Genomic DNA, 16,361 nt, shown 5'->3' with positions numbered 1-16,361 from the left:
TTCATGGTATCCCTTTCATTTGATTTATCAACTTTGTTAGAGAGATTTAATCCTTATACTTAACCCTAACGATCGATGCAATAAAAATACAGGGTGTAATTTTTAACAGATTTTAGTTGGTTCAATTCCCGGGTATGGCAAGCAATTTTTTGGAAATTTTTGAATGCAGTTCTATTTCTTTACAAAAATAAAGGAATGTTTTCTTTGTGAGAAATTTTCTATCTACAATATTAAGAGTACTTTCCCTCCAGGTGGCATTACAAAATTCCACCCTGTATAACACTGTTGCGAAAAAGTTGTAAATTATTTATTTAAAAACAGCCTAGGCTTACTTTTATTCATATTGTTAAACCAGCGCCTATATTAACACAAACGCAAAGAGCTGCCTAAAAACATTAGCTGTTACATTTGGAGCAGTGTTGAAATAATTACTGAGCTTTTTCAGGTAACTACAAGAGGAAACGAAAGCTTTAGTGGAGGAATTAAATAGTAAAAGTTGCTTTTGGTTTCAGAATAGGCACTTAGTTCTCATTTCAGTTTTATATTTTTTCAGAACATTAGTAAAAATATTTACAGCTTTCCCGATTTTATAAAATTCTGGCTTTTGATTAAGAATTAAAGCATAATTAGGTAGATAAACTAAACATCACCTACCTACACATAGTACAACTCTCGGATGTTATTAGATTAAAAGCAAACCCATTGGGAAAAATCATAAAAAGTTTAAAAGAGCAGGTATGTGATTCTTCCATTCTTACATTTTTTCAGAAGTTCGTGTTTTGTTTCCTTGACATCCCTGTAAATAAAAAACATCTTTCAGGATGTGACTTTTCATTTCACGTTATAACATATTACTTTAATTCGCTCGAGCGTGTCCACATTGGTAATACCTACTTACTAGTCTTGGAGCCAATACATCAATGGCTGGATCGTTATTTGACAAAAATTTGGCCACTGGACGTAACATAAAGACAGCACCAATTTCTAAAGCGTCGTTTTTTTAGAACCTTCAAAAGCAATGGCAGCTATGTAGGAAGGGGGAGTGTGCGAGCGAGGGTTAGAAGTGATAGTGTGAAAGGTGTATAGCGAAAGGCAAATTGAAGAGGGACTCCTCAAGGGCTTTATTAGCCATGTTGACACCACCAATCAATAGACATGCTTACTTTTTATGATCTGTCAATAGTTTGCAATGGAGGGAAGTCGAACCTTAATTTCGAACTCCTCCTATCTTCTGATTAATTTCGTTGTGGGTCCAATGACAGTTTAACTTTCCCCCGGGACAAACTTGACCTTCATTGGTTGGGTTTTAATGGCGGTCAAGCTGTAGATCCTGGCTACACAGGAGTTGCAGTGGTGGGAACGAGAGGTGGGAATAATCCCGATCTGTCTACACACAAGAACAACACATAATTATGAAGTTCTAGTGGCTCTAAATTAATGACTGAGACGTTTGATGACTCTAATTAGGCTTTTATTTATTATACTTACTTGGAATTGCTCTAGGGCCAATGAGAAATCTGGAGACCTGCAGGTTGCTCTGTCACGTCCTAATATGTCAATGTCACCCCTCCCGTGCCGCTCCTATACCTCAGGCAATGACTATGTTATGCACTAGAACCACAGAATAATAATAAGTACTACGTACAGAAGTTTTACTTCGCGAAGGTATTTAAAAAAATGTATGCTCAATGTCATTAACAATATGGTGTAATTTAGCCTGTCTCAAGAGTCAAGCACCATTTTGTTGACAAACGTCAGTGATCGGCACTGCGCCGAAGCTATAGGGCTGACTTCGGTAAAATGATGTGACGTGAGGTGCCAAACTGCGGAAAATGGCGGAGGAAATACATGATTTAGCATGAATTATCATGAATAATATTAACTACTTATTTACCTCTCAGTGTCTTGAGGCAACTTAAGAGAGTGAGTCAATATTCGCTCGTATGTGAGGCCTTGTCGAATAGTATCCTGTAGGTGGGCCATCGTGCGTGTTTTGTTTTCGATAAAACTCGCGGAGATGAACAGGCCTGCTAGAACTAGTAAAGAAAGGGAAATTGGAAATAGAGGATTGTGACGTCACTATTTTTAAGTCAACTGACTAACACAGTTCTAGTCCAGTTTTTAATAAATACTGACTTCTGATTTCTTATCCATACACACAAACTAAATAGAAATGACCGTAATACATTTTTATGAATAAAATAAATAATTTATCGCAGAAAGTGACAGCAGAAATGTCACTAAACTGATTTAATTTTACAAACTTTACTTGACTAGGTATCTGTCTAAGATATAAAGCTAGCGAGATGCAAGCGTCCAAATAAAAAGAATAATCGCCTAATGAAACTGGTTTTTAAGACCAGTCTGGCTGCTATCCTTTGCATTATTTATAGATTTGATTATAATACTTATTTGTCATTCAACACTAAAATTGTTTGTCTTCAAGACGCAAAAATAGCAATCCACAGCTACAAAACACAGTGAGTAATATTGATTGTGATGTAAAATTTCCATTAATTTTATGTATCAAAATATAATTTGTTACACAACAAAATATCACTGTCCAAAATGTATCATTTCAATAAATATTTACATTATTGGCCAAACTATTTTTTACAACCAGTTAGATTATTTTACCAAAAATTGAGTAAAGATTACTATAAAATTGCACGCGGCATTTTATTGCATTGTTACAGTTGTCAAATTGGTGTCTATCTATCTATTATTATAATTATTATAAAACTTTATTGCACAATAAAATAGTACAAAAGGTGGACTTAATGCTATTTGAGCATTCTCAGCCAGTCGACCCCTGGGTTATGCAGAAAGCTCTACTAAGCTACCCTCACGGTAGAGGTAGAAGGGTAGAAGTTAAAATTGAAGTTAAATTTTTAATTGATATAATATTTAAGATACATATACCTACATACATACATACATACATATATACAGATATATCTATCTATCCATCTATCTATAGCAGCCTCTGGGGTTCGTCTTCGAACATAGACCTCCTCTTCAACCTTCCATTGAATTCCTATCGGTGTAGTCTCATGAAAATCTAAATATCCTTCTAATATACACACACTTTTACTATCTAAAGAAATAAAATAATAACAAGTTTCTAACAAACACGCTATCTTCTGAATTACTGCTAATTTTATTAATTTGATGCTAATCAAGCCAATTCCAACTATTCTTGCTTTAATTTGGTGACATGAAATAGTTAGCAATAAATTAATTTACTTTTCTGCAATAATTACTATATTATATTCACTGGTATATCACATTTCATAAATTAATTATAGACCTACCTGATATTACTAATTCGTTATTTTTGTGTTTACGCTTAAAATGAAACAACAACATTAAATTAAATTATTTTTAATTTATCCTTATTATTAATCAGACGCAGTTCAGTGGAACACATTATCACCTTATAATACATTCACATTTTTTTATATTTTGAGACCTTTTTACACAAGCATTTTATCACAATATCCAATCACGCGCTGTTACCTAGACCCATGTTCATAGCGTTCAAAATGTCCCCATTGTCAGCATCTATCTCCCACGCAAATAGACCTCCCAGCTTATTTGCCCTCACATATTTGCCTTTCTCAATAGTTGACCTCGCATCATCATATGTTATCAAGTCTCCAGTAGCTGGCCTGAACACGTAAGGCGCCTGCGCAACCTTGTCATAATGGTACTCCCATTTTCCCTGAGCAATCTCAGTGGCAATTTCTCTGTAGTCCACCACACCATCCTGCCACGTCCCCTTCACAGGCCCTGTAGCGTTCCCAGTGAAAGGATTGTTGTCTTTGTACCCATGAACTCCCGTCCAACCACGGCCGTACATAGCAACACCCACTACGATCTTCTTAGGACTCACACCCTGGGCCAATAGGAACTGGACGCCGAAGTCAGTCGTGTAGGTCTCCTTCTCGTTCCAGTCCGGCGCGTACAGAGACGCCTGGTGTCCCAAAGTGTCATTAGACCAAGCTCCTTTGAAGTCATAGCTCATGAAAAAGATATGGTCCATATACTTCTGAGCCGCGCTGTAGTCGACGACCTGGATCTTGTCCCATCCAGCACTGATAGCCGAAGTCAGCTCGTATTTCCTTCCAGTTTCAGCTGAGAGCTCATTCAACATTTCACGGAGTTCCTTCATCAGGAGCACGTAGATTTCTCCATCCTTAGGGCTGCCCAAGTTGGGGTTAGCACCTTTACCACCAGGGAATTCCCAGTCGATGTCCACGCCGTCGAAGAATTTCCAGGTCTGCAAGAAGTCCTTAACTGAAGCGACGAAACGGCGCCTCTTGGTCTCGTCAGTGAAGAAGAAGAAGGGATCAGCCAAGGTCCAACCACCGATGGAGGGTAAGATTTTCAAGTCAGGCTTAGCTTGTTTCAACATCATCAGCTGTCCAAAGTTACCCTTGTAGGGCTCGTTCCAGGATGACAGACCCTTCTGGGGCTTCTGGAGAGCAGCCCACGGATCGTGGATGGAGACCTTGAAATCTTCGCGGCCACTGCATGAACGCTGCAGAGCTTGGAAACTGCCTTCGATTTCCTTCAAACTGTCATTGATGCCATCACCACCACAGATTGGGATGAAACCGTACAACAGGTGAGTGAGATTAGGGATTGGCACGCGGTCGACTGGGAACTTCCTGGGGTAGACACCCCACTCGACGAAGTAGGCTCCGACGACTTTCCCCGAAGTTTGCTTGAAAGGCTTGTTTTTCTCTCCCATGTTGTAGTCTAGAGGAGGCAAATGGCTGCCGTCGGTGTCGGCGACTATGATCTCGGTGGCGTCGCTCTGGCTGCACCCATCGGCGTTACATAACTCGACGACCATCTGGTATCGGCCTCCCTTCTTGACTTTGAAGCTAGCGGAGCCGGCTGCTCCTCCAGTGCCCGACCAGAACTCCTTATCGTTCAGGAGAACTCTGGCTTTGTCCGCTGGATCCCCGGACCACACGTTCCACGTTACTGAGACATCTGCTGAGTCCCTCTTGGTGACTAACTGGTTGTAGGCGGTGGCTGCTTGGTTGACCTCGACGATTGCGAAGGTGCGTTCTCCCCAGCCAAGGGAGGGTTTGCCAGGGGGCGCAGCCGCTGCTAAGGCGAGCGTAGCAACCACTACTATACCAAGCCGCCCCATGGTGGTACTAAAAAGAAAACAAAAATATCAAGTTGGGCACGGCTTCACATGGAGGCGTCACCTCCGTACTGATTATGCACCTCGGCGGTAACTTTTATATACGCAGCCATAGTAGGCCAACCGCTAACAGAGGAGCCCGTATTGTACAGTATGCCGATACTGGAATGATTTTGAAGTGCTTAATAAAAATCGTTAGCACCGTTTTTTATCCCGGTCAATAGGACGGTCAAGGTGACAGATATTTTAATTGTTTTTTAATAAATTGTTTTGGAAGTTTTTACGAGTAGTCTAATGAACCGGTGAGTCAAAGGTGGGTGTAGTCATGTTATCTCATACGTACATATGTTTATCTGTTTATTTTTCGTGTGTCATCGATGTAGATCTAAATCTTACCTATATTTCCGAAGCTTAAAATAACATTTAAATAAAAGAGATTGAGACCACAAAAAATGCTCCACACAGATTTATTCTAGAAATCATCAGTTTTATTAACATTTCCGTAAAACACTTCGATTTATCAAAGTTCGTGGAGGCATTAATTTTAATAAATAGTAATAATTTAAGTAATATGTTATTTACCTATGTTCCACGAATAAACGAATTTGATTTGATTTGATTTGATTTAAATTAACTTCTAATGTCATTTCCATAATGCAGTTTTAAGAAATAGAAAATATCCAGAACCTTTAATTACAATAGAACAATTAAATTAATTATTTGAGTTAGAAATCATGTTTATTCTCTACAATCTCTAAACCCTTTTCAATTGCGTTTTTTTTTGAGGAATTTTTTTTTTTTAATTACAAAAGATATTTTAAAAAGATAAATAAGGGATCAAATGCAACGTCTTCATAGTTTGATTTAGTTTTTTTCTCTTGTGCCCAAAAAACTCTGCCAAATATTTTTATATCATTTTAATAACTTGGATATTATCTTCAAACGAAGTTCAATGACCTAAGCAGAATGTCTGCATATAGTTTTAATTCAAGTTAGAAGTAGTACAGTCTGCATCATACAATAATTAATTAGCGACTCTACCATTTTAATTCCCCATAAAAATATCCTAAAAACTAATTTCCTTATATTGACATGTCACTAAAGTTTACTACTTATATTGCTGATCGTATGTACCTACCTAGTTCCAAATTTTAAACCAAAAATTCTAATCAATAGTGCATCGTTTTAGTAGGCAGTTTATATGCACTGCACGCCTCTACGAAAAACAAAGACACAAATCTACAAACCTGATTTAATCTAGTTTATTAAGCAACAGCAAAATAAATAAGATATGTATTAGAATGTAAAAATTACCAATATCCAGGATAATGGTAATAAATATTATACTTCATGAAATGTAAATAATGAAATCCATAAATTATATTATGACTGTAATGCTTTCATAACAATGCAAATGATAACAAAGTACATATTATTATGTATTTTATTTACAAACCAGTTATTAAATGTGCAAACAACTCACAGTGATTTCTTCTACTGATGACAGAACGTATACTTAACTACGAGTATAGTGCCCTTATACTTACTTTTATAACGTTATCAGTTACTACATAATCTTATCAGCTATTAGATAATAATCCGCAAGTTATTTCAGGATTTAATCACTTCTGGATTTGCGTTCTATAATATTACATACGATGCGAAAGTACTTCTAAAGTACATAGGATGTTTTTCAGGGCTACAACTCTACACTGCTGAACTACATTAATTAATTTCGATATTAACAGATATACCTACAACAGATTTTTCAAAAAGATGTATATTTTTTCATGAAATAGAGGTATATTTTTTCAGTTTAAAAAAAAAACGTTTGTTTCCTAAGCTTTTTTTCAGTTAATTTTTCAGATTAGGTTTTGATTGAACCCAAAAGTAAAGCCGCGGGAAGTAAGTAGTTAATACAGAGTAAAAATAAGATTTATCGATTCTAACATTCTATGAATAGGTTTACTGAAAGAAAAGATTCTAGATATCCAGCATCCACTTCGAAATTTTCAAATTTTTATCAAATTAAGAATTGAATTAAAAAAATCTAGACTAATTTTTGATGATCTAGTTCACATTCTTTGATAATTAAACATTTTTTTAAACATTAATTAAGCTGCTCCCAATAAAATATGTTCTAAATTCTCATCGCATTATTCATTAAAACATTACTGTCACCGATTAAATATTTTAATTATTTAGACTAATATTTCCTGGGAATGTGAGTACATGATACCTACATAATATTATGTATGATTCATTAAGTATGAAACTCTTCAGTGGCAGGAAAGTGTGAAAGTGAATGATTCATTATTTTACAGCATTTTCCCTATTTCCTTATTCTAAAGAAAGTACCTATTAGGTAGCTTTCCGCCCGCGGCTTTGCCTGCGTGAAATTTTATCTGTCACAGAAAAACGTTATCGCGCGCGTCCCTGTTTCAAAAACCGGGATAAAAACCTCTGGAAAAACGGTCCTATGACCTTTCCCGGGACTCAAACTATTTCTATTCCAAATTTCATCAAAATCGGTCCAGTGGTTTAGGCGTGACACAGACAAACAGAGTTACTTTCGCATTTATACTATTACTTATTAAGGTTTCTTGTTTTACTCGTAAACTAAGTTTTTAGCACTAAGTTAGTTTAGCATAACTCGCATAGATGACGCAGTTTTCCACAGTTTTTTTATCCACAACTATTGGCCTGCATCTCACCTGATGGAAAGTGATGATCAGACCAAAGGTTAGGTTGTGTAGAGACTACAAACTGCAAACACTATGGAAAACTGCGTCAGCTACTAATTTTTAGTAGCCAAATATAATAATATTTTTCATTGGTAAGTAGGTAATTTCTATTAATAATAATTTCTAAATTAATTATCTCTTAATAATAATTTTTGTATTGACTTCCAATTGACATTCAATGAGGGTTTTCGCGATTGAAAAATCCGCCAGATAGCAATACGTAGACGCGAGGTCCAAATGCTGCATGATTGGTTATTTTTGACATGACATTGACAGATATGTCAAAATCCACCAATCATGCAGCATTTGGACCTCCCGTCTACGTATTGCCATCTGGCGGATTTTTCAATCGCGAAAACCCTCATTGGTTTTCCACCGTTTCGTTGTAATTTCAATACCGGGAAAGATGGCGCTAGTCATCTTTTTAAAGCAATCCGATTGGCCAATAGAAAATCAAGTCATTCTTATGACAGTCTGCAACCGAAAATTTTCTTGTGATTTTTAAAACTGAATTGTGAATTCTTTCTACAATATTGTGATGTGCATTGTGAAAACTATAAATGTGCTCTTGAAAACGGTTTTTCTAAGCATTCAAGGGGATCTCTTATACTCGACCGTTTTACCCTGTGTGTATCATAGTGCCATCGCTCCGTAGGTACCTACCCTACCTAACGAAGACGATCCTAGTTGCGCAGGTTAGTGGGTTTATAATAATCGTTGTAACTATCATAAAATATTGAAAAATGAAAATTAATAGGTATTTTATCTTTAAAATTCCTATAATATTTTTTTTTGGGTTGAAAATTAGTACCAACTACTCCGCTCCATAGTGTTGACCATAATACCTATCTTCATTTGTTTGCGTTGCGTATGCGTTTATCGTGATTGTAGTTTTGGGTTATGGGTACTAGCTTTATTGTGCTTTAGGTACTTGATAAGTTCCGCAATAAAATCTTTCAGTGAAAAAACAGCAGACGAAGCCGCGAGCAAAAGCCAGTTCAAATATAAATTCCTTTGTACAATGTGTGTCTGTGTATGTCAAATGCGCTTATCTTTCCATAACTACATTTTGCGTGGAATCCGTAGCTTTCGCCCGTATTTCATGCTAGCATAATGATACAGTTACATAATTTATGTTAATGTGGAAGAATTGTCTAGCTAGTCCGGTAATGAACTTTGTGTTTATACAAATATTTACAATATTAAAAAGGTTTGACAAATAAATTGGATTTGTCTCAACTATTACAAAAAAAATATCCATATTAAATAAAGTATTAAAAATTACCTACATAAGATATTAGGACCAAATATGAGCAAATATTTATATGTAAGTGTAAACCACATGAAAATCCTTTCAGTAGTTTCTGAATGACAGACAGACGCGGCGGCGAATTTTGTTTTGTAATACGAGGAAATACTGTGCAATGACTAGGACGTTTGCTTATTATTGCAAAAAAAACATTACTTTTTTCGATAAGCCTATTTTTCTAAACATGCAAAGTCGCAGTATAACATAGTCTCCACCGTTCTACATAACTGCCCCACATACATATCGAAAACACAAAGCCATGTGTCATCGAATCAAACAATTAACAATGATTTGGAGTACAGTAAGCCGCGTAAAGGTGTGGCGGGGTGAATCAGTGTTGTTCATGCACCAATTTTTTGACAGAATTGTTGTTTGAAACAAGAAAGCTAGAGGCAGTTTTAGTCTATGATTAAGTCTAACAGGTAAAATTTGATATAAGTGATTTTAATAACTCATAAAACTCATTTATTTTTGCAAATAGGCTTTTAAAAAGCACTTTTACACGTCCCAATATTAACCCTACCACTGCTTCGGGACAATAAATGGGCCAGTGCTGAGAAGAAGCAGCGCAAGAAACTCAGTCACCATTGTCAGCCTCCTTTTCAAGAGTTTTCAAAAAGTCACGATACTAAATCGTCTCTCATAAGTAAAATAGAATCGCAAGTTTAAGGTTTTTCATTCGTCTTCTAGTCCTAAACCTGTTCGCCTACGGTTATACGGTGCCCATGTACCTAACCAAGAAATGGCTATCATAAAAAAAATACTAGAAATCAGTGTTTTTAAACTTGTGAGTACCAGATTAAGTTGGTAAAAACAATTTTGAAAATTCTTTTACAATTGGCATTACGGTTAATTTACATAAAAATACTTGGTATGAAACATAGAACATAGATAACCTCTTTTTTTAAGACAGTAAAAATAAGAATGTATTTGGATCACAAATTAAGTACATGACCTACACTAACAAGTCCTTTGTTAAAAAAAACAAGAGGAAAACCACAAAAATAGCTGACTCATTAAGAAACATGTAAATAAAATTTAAATAATGTGTCATCGCATTTACGTCTTAAAAAACACGGCCCACTAACTTAGAAAGCTCTTTCAATCTAATTTAGAGCTTTTTAATGAATGAATAAAACATTTTAGCGTATTTGCTTTGAATTTTTGAATGAATCCAATTTTGTTGAAGGCGTGCCTTTGAGTCGAGTTTTTTAAGTAAAAACTTATTTGGACATTTCACTTCGAAAGGTAAAAATATCTTGCACATGTTATTAGTTATTACTTCTGCAATTTAAACTGTAAACTGTATTTTCGGAATGAATAGGCTTTTAAATCACGCTGTCAAAACTTTATTGCACTTAAATGCAATAAAATTCAAATTCCTACAAAGAAATGTGTCACGATACAATGTATGGTTGAACCGCAAACTGTTTTGGCGTATTAAATACAATTTTAAACCGTGTTCCATTTTATTAACGACGTAGGTGTCTTTAAGCTGTTACAAAATCTAATATGGTCCTTACAGTGATTGTTTTAAGGAGAAATAAGCAAATTAATGCGAGGTGGACTGTACATTTGCATACAATGGCGGACTTTTTTCAAGTTCGTGTCATCGACCCGCGGAATCGGGTCGAATAGTGCAAGGCAAAGGTTAGGGCGAGTGTACACTAATGTACAGTACAGCCTACTGAACTATAGCATCTATTACCATTACATAAGTACCACTTTAGCTTGAAATTCTCATTCGTCTGTACATAGACGACATACTTATAAAATATCTGTGTCAAAAATACAATTAGGTAAGTATGTTCTCTTTGTTATTGTTAAAATATACTAGACTAGCGGCCCATCCCGACTTCGCACAGAACAAATATTTTAAAGATTGTTAATAAAAAAAATATGCCTATGTTCATCGGAAAAAAGTCACAAACATCACAAAAGACAAAAGAGGTAAATAAAAAAAAGCAAATAAGACAGGAGGTGACATAAAACAAACAATGGAAGATAATGGTGAAGTATTTTTTTACTTTATTCGTTACAAATAAAAAAAATCTCTTTCCTCTTAATATTAGTATAGAAATGTTAAACACATAAAAAGTAGGTTAAGGATATGACAATATTATAACCGGGCCAGTAAGTGATTTGAATTTAAATATTCAAATGTACCCACGTGTAGATAATCTATGGTGATCCAATTCTGAAAATACTTTCACTGATATTTACTGGTCTATATTGAATGACATAGTAACATTTTAAAATGGTTACGTACTCTACTTAAAATATTGAACTAAAATATAAACATAGTTATTAAATTACAAAGCGGATCCTATCCCACCTATTGTTCCCGCCTCTCCTGTATTTACAAGATAGAAAAATATTACACCTATTTATTGTTTATTAAAATTTTCATCTTTTAATTTTATTAATTTCCTAGCAAAACTAGTAAAACTAATAATTATAATTTAATGGTAAGTATTTGTAAAATTTAAAATGGACCTTTTTATATCGTCCACTTTTTGAATTATCAATTTAAAATTACAACCTCTCCATAACAAACAATGCATAAATAACTCGACCGCTAATCGTGCTCCGATCATCGCATGCCGTTATTTGCATAACACCATCCATCACTAAATCAGGCCAAAAATAAGTATAAAAAGATACCACCGTTCTGTCAACCTCTCAGTCCACCATTAAATTAAGACGGCTCTTAATTTGCTTATTTAGATAATGAACGATTTTTAACTTAAAATACTACTCTTTTTTAGGTCGACGCTCGTATCAACGCCATTAAATGCACTAAAATATTCCAACATTTAAAACCTAAAATACTGCACGCTAAAGTCCAGTTTTTTCCGCTCCAAAAAAAGTTCGATTTTCGAAGGGACACGTAACGGTAAAGTAACGTTATACAGAAGTTCCAATTTTGAATTCCTTGGTGTGAATTTTTCGTTCTCGTCCAACGACCGCGGCGAGATTGCTTACAGGGTTCCTTTTCAATTCAAAGGACAATGGGCAAAATGGTACCCGGCTCCAATAGATATGCTTCTAGTGTCGTTTGAAAGGTCTTACCAAGATGAACAACTTTTACTATGGCCACCAGCCTCAGATCTGGTTGTGTTCGAAGATAAACATACTTTTTTGCAAAATGGTCCCCGGCTCCAATAGTTATGTTTGTAGTGTCATTTGAAAGGTCTTAACAAGACGAACAACATTTACTATGGCCACCAGCCTCAGATCTGGTTGCGATCGAAGATAAACATACTTTTTGTGTAACCGAAGTATCATACGTGTCCATCGTATGGTACGTAGGTTATACGAGGCATGAAGGGTTTACTGCTCCAGCATACTTCTTTAACTCTATAATTATTGATAGGGATAATTGTGAAATAAATGTATTTATTTGAAGAACTACTAACCCCTTATTAATAAAAAGTTATCCCTAGGATGAACCTTGGATTAAAATGACATTTCCATACCAAATGACAATTTAAGCCAGAGTTCAACTAGGGTGTAACTTTTATTAATAAAGGGGTTGGAGTTTTATTACTTCCTAAGGGTTTTATTATGGGTTGCTAAAGCGAATAAACCCACAAGACCCAATAAGTCCACCCACAAGATGGACCGACGACCTCATAAAGGTAGCGGGAAGGCGCTGGGTGCAGGCCGCCACCAACCGGCCATTGTGGAAATCATTGGGGAATGCCTATGTTCAACTGGACGTCTTATGGCTAAAATGATCATGATGATGATGATGATGAAAGCGAATAAAGGGCTAATAGCTTGGGTAGTCCATCGTAGGTATAATCCTTTCCTTTTCAATGCTTCTTTTAGTTATATTAATAGATTGTAGTCATAGTACATACTCGTATACATGGATGATTGTGTTATACTTTCATATAAAATACTTAGTGGAATTACTGCTTTCAAAACGTGAATTAGAACTGGCCCCATAGCAGACATTTTCCAACATCTAAAGGCCTTTTGAAATATATATTGGTTATGGCTATTGGAGCGGGTACCACTTTCCATACATTTCTGCCCATCATCCTTTGAAATTAGAATTGCTTCTGTTCTGTGTTCTAGTTTTGAATTTTATATTCTCTAGCACTGGCACAGGGTCTTTTGAGTCTGAAAGCTGGCTGGCTGCATTAAAAGATGCCAGTATTCTTTTCTTTGGAACGTTTGGTATTATGCACTTTTTATTTTATTTCAAAAGTTTCACGTTGAGGTCTTGCGAACAATAAAATTATAAAAACTTGTTTAGTATATTTTGCCATATTGCTGTTACGGTTGCACAGTTTGAAATACACTGATATTTTTAGCATTTTCAATGAATATTTATTATTTACGCATAAACTGAAGCAAAAAGGAATACTATGTTTGAATAAAAACAAAAAACTTTCTTTTCGCACTTTCACATAACAGTTTTTGTTTTGATAAGTTTTTATTGGGTCAAACTGTAGGTTGGTTTACTTTGTATTTGATTTTAATTTTTAAAATGTTGTTTTTTAAAATGTAAACAACAATCCTTTGATATCATTTTGATTGACCGTAAATTGGGCTAACGATTTTTATTAATGGATTTTTAACGTTGTTTTTGTTTGATACTAATTAATTGTTACCTCTATTAGAATTTTTAATTTGACACATATTTAAGAAACCTTTAATGTTATTCTTTTAAGGGCAGATTTTTCAATCGTCGGATATCTTTATTTAACTGAAGAATAAAATTGCCATAACATATTTCCCATCCTGACACTGTCAATGTCCCAAAGTGATTCTTCAGTTAAAACTTAATCGATGATTGAAAAATCATCCCTAAATAAAACTGTATGTTATTCATGCCTTTGGCAGATTTGTCTATTACACTCAACAATGTCCAAATTAAAAACTCAATCATAATTACTCATAATTTACCAAACTTTTTGGAACAGCAAACTCACTTTCAAAACCTCCTCAAATAAAAAAAAAATCACCAGTCCCTCAGCACTTTGTCTATGGTTTGTCTGTGCGCAACTCCCGACTAGGGCTTGCGTGCGATGCGCGGGCGCAACTAACACTAGAGTACAGCCATCCAGGAAAACAAGGGCCCATTTGTATGTCAAGTGCGGAGGCATTTTGGCACGTATTCTGCTACTCGGTACGCGAGTCGTGGAATGCTACTAGTTTTTGTCTATGACTTTGCTTGGGCTATTGTAGAATCGCTTTGTTGAGGGTATCACACGAGTATATTAGAAAAGGACCGTATAACGCCGATTAAACTGAAACTGTGAGATCGAATCAGAAATGAGGAGATCCGTAAACGAACTAAAGTCGCTGACAGCCCAACGATGACATGAAATGATGATGATGATAAAACTGTTCATCGAAGCATCGATTAACATAAACGGGACTATTCCCACCTCTCGTTCCCACCGCTGCAACTCCTGTGTAGCCAGAATCTACAGCTTGTCCGCCTATAAAAAACCCAACCAGTGAAGGTCAAGTTTGTCCCGGGGGAAAGTTAAACTGTCATTGGACCCGCAACGAAATTAATCAGAAGAACATAGGAGTTCGAAGTTAAGGTTCGACTTCCCTCCATTGCAAAGCGGATGACAGGTGACAAACAAAGGTTTAGTAAACCTTTGTGAAAAGAAAAACCACGGACAATAAACGTCATCTTATTAACGTAAGCACGAAATAACTCTAGGCCAAGTATCTTAGTTGGCTGATAGAAAGTTTCGCCGAAAAACAATACCCCTTTCAGACCTGAAAATTTTTTTCCAATTTATGTTTTTTCGGATTTTATGTAACATTTGGTCCATAAGGAAGACAAGAAAAATAATATAAAAATTTTCCGACTTTCCAATTTTTCAGAAAAGTACCCGCACTATTGTGCGTGTTAGGACTAAGTGCACTATACGCACGCTCGTGCATAATTAATAAATTAGAGGAAATCCTTAAGAAAAGACTAACTTTTTTGGATATTATTGTTAAAAATTAATAATAATCAGCTTTTACTTGAATAAAACCATTCCAACTCATGACCATTGAAGTGTTATGAGCTCCTGGTGAAACAATTGGAGATTGTCATAACAAATGTGTTGTATTTCCATTTTAAGAGACCCAAGTCATCAAACACGAATTATTCTGACTCTCCTCTTTTCATCTTATGGTCAGACATGAAATTTACCGTTTTTCGTTGAATAATACCATTCATGATAATGGTGCTAGTTCCATATAAAGGCAATTACTGTCAAATTTCTAATAACATGACGGACGCTGGTGAAATAACTGTCGATGTATATAAATCTGTGTGGAGAAACCGCTTATGTATACATAATTACTAGTGCACCAATACCCTGCACTTGCTCAGCAAAAGCTGTACTTGCATCCAAATAAATACTGAAATCAAGCATCAGTCTTCCAGCTGTTAAAAGCCAAACAGAGCAAGGTTCATTTCTTACAACCTGCATCTGTCAGTAACATATACTCATTATATAACAGTTACTCATCTATTTAGTAACTATTAGACACTCTATCCATTTTCTGACAAGCTTGCAAGACTTTGAAGGCTGTACTTTCCACAAAAGGTATGTCCTCTAGAGAAGTAGGATGATCATAGGGAACAAAATTCAATACGCTTTGCAAAGTTGCGAATCCTAATGTCTTCAGAATGTCACCTATGACTACTTATCGTATATTTAGTCACCAGAACAGATACAATTGGGGAAAGAAAAAAATCCATGTATGAAAGCATACCACACATTTCATCAACGGAGGTATTAACGGCTCGCCCAGTTTTTCTCAAGTAGTAGTTATTGAAGCATTTGGCTCCTAGTCTATAAAATTATGGCCAAGGAAGTTTCCAAAGTACTTCATTGGAGTCTGTACAGTCGAATATATTGATTATCTATCAATACCTTTCATTTATTTTACAGATATGCCCTTTGCCTCCATATCCTAGCCCTTTTCTCTCTTCAATTGGCGTAATACATGGTGAAGTTATTTTTACGGAGGTTTGAGCACTACTGGTACTCCCTGATGGCTCTGAAGGCTCAGATCTAGCCAAATCAATGGATTGCTGGCATAAAATAACTTCATTTCATACTACTTCCTTCTTTTGATCTAAATGGTGCAGAAGGTACCTTTCGTATGGATT

General features: G+C 35.6%; 1 protein-coding gene across 3 annotated transcripts; it reads right to left on the bottom strand.

Moving 5' to 3' along the window:
• Window positions 1-3,368: 3,368 nt before the first annotated feature.
• LOC135081656 (chitinase A-like) lies at window positions 3,369-14,283 on the bottom strand. 3 transcript variants are annotated; one of them, XM_063976420.1, is made up of 2 exons: window positions 14,138-14,283; window positions 3,369-5,174 (listed from the first exon to the last, which is right to left on the bottom strand). In XM_063976420.1, the coding sequence occupies exon 2, from the start codon at window positions 5,165-5,167 to the stop codon at window positions 3,506-3,508; it is 1,662 nt and encodes a 553-aa protein (XP_063832490.1). In that variant the 5' UTR covers window positions 5,168-5,174; window positions 14,138-14,283; the 3' UTR covers window positions 3,369-3,505. The 3 variants fall into 3 exon arrangements, with proteins under 3 accessions (XP_063832490.1, XP_063832488.1, XP_063832489.1); XM_063976418.1 differs by having other exon boundaries at window positions 14,164-14,283; XM_063976419.1 differs by lacking the exon at window positions 14,138-14,283 and adding an exon at window positions 6,648-6,691.
• Between the last annotated feature and the right edge of the window lie 2,078 nt (window positions 14,284-16,361).

Source organism: Ostrinia nubilalis, chromosome 20 (genome assembly GCF_963855985.1).
Source record: "Ostrinia nubilalis chromosome 20, ilOstNubi1.1, whole genome shotgun sequence".
Classification (NCBI taxonomy): Eukaryota; Metazoa; Arthropoda; class Insecta; order Lepidoptera; family Crambidae; genus Ostrinia; species Ostrinia nubilalis.
Note: the sequence above shows the minus strand (reverse complement) of the source record. Positions and strands in the feature narration are given on the sequence as shown.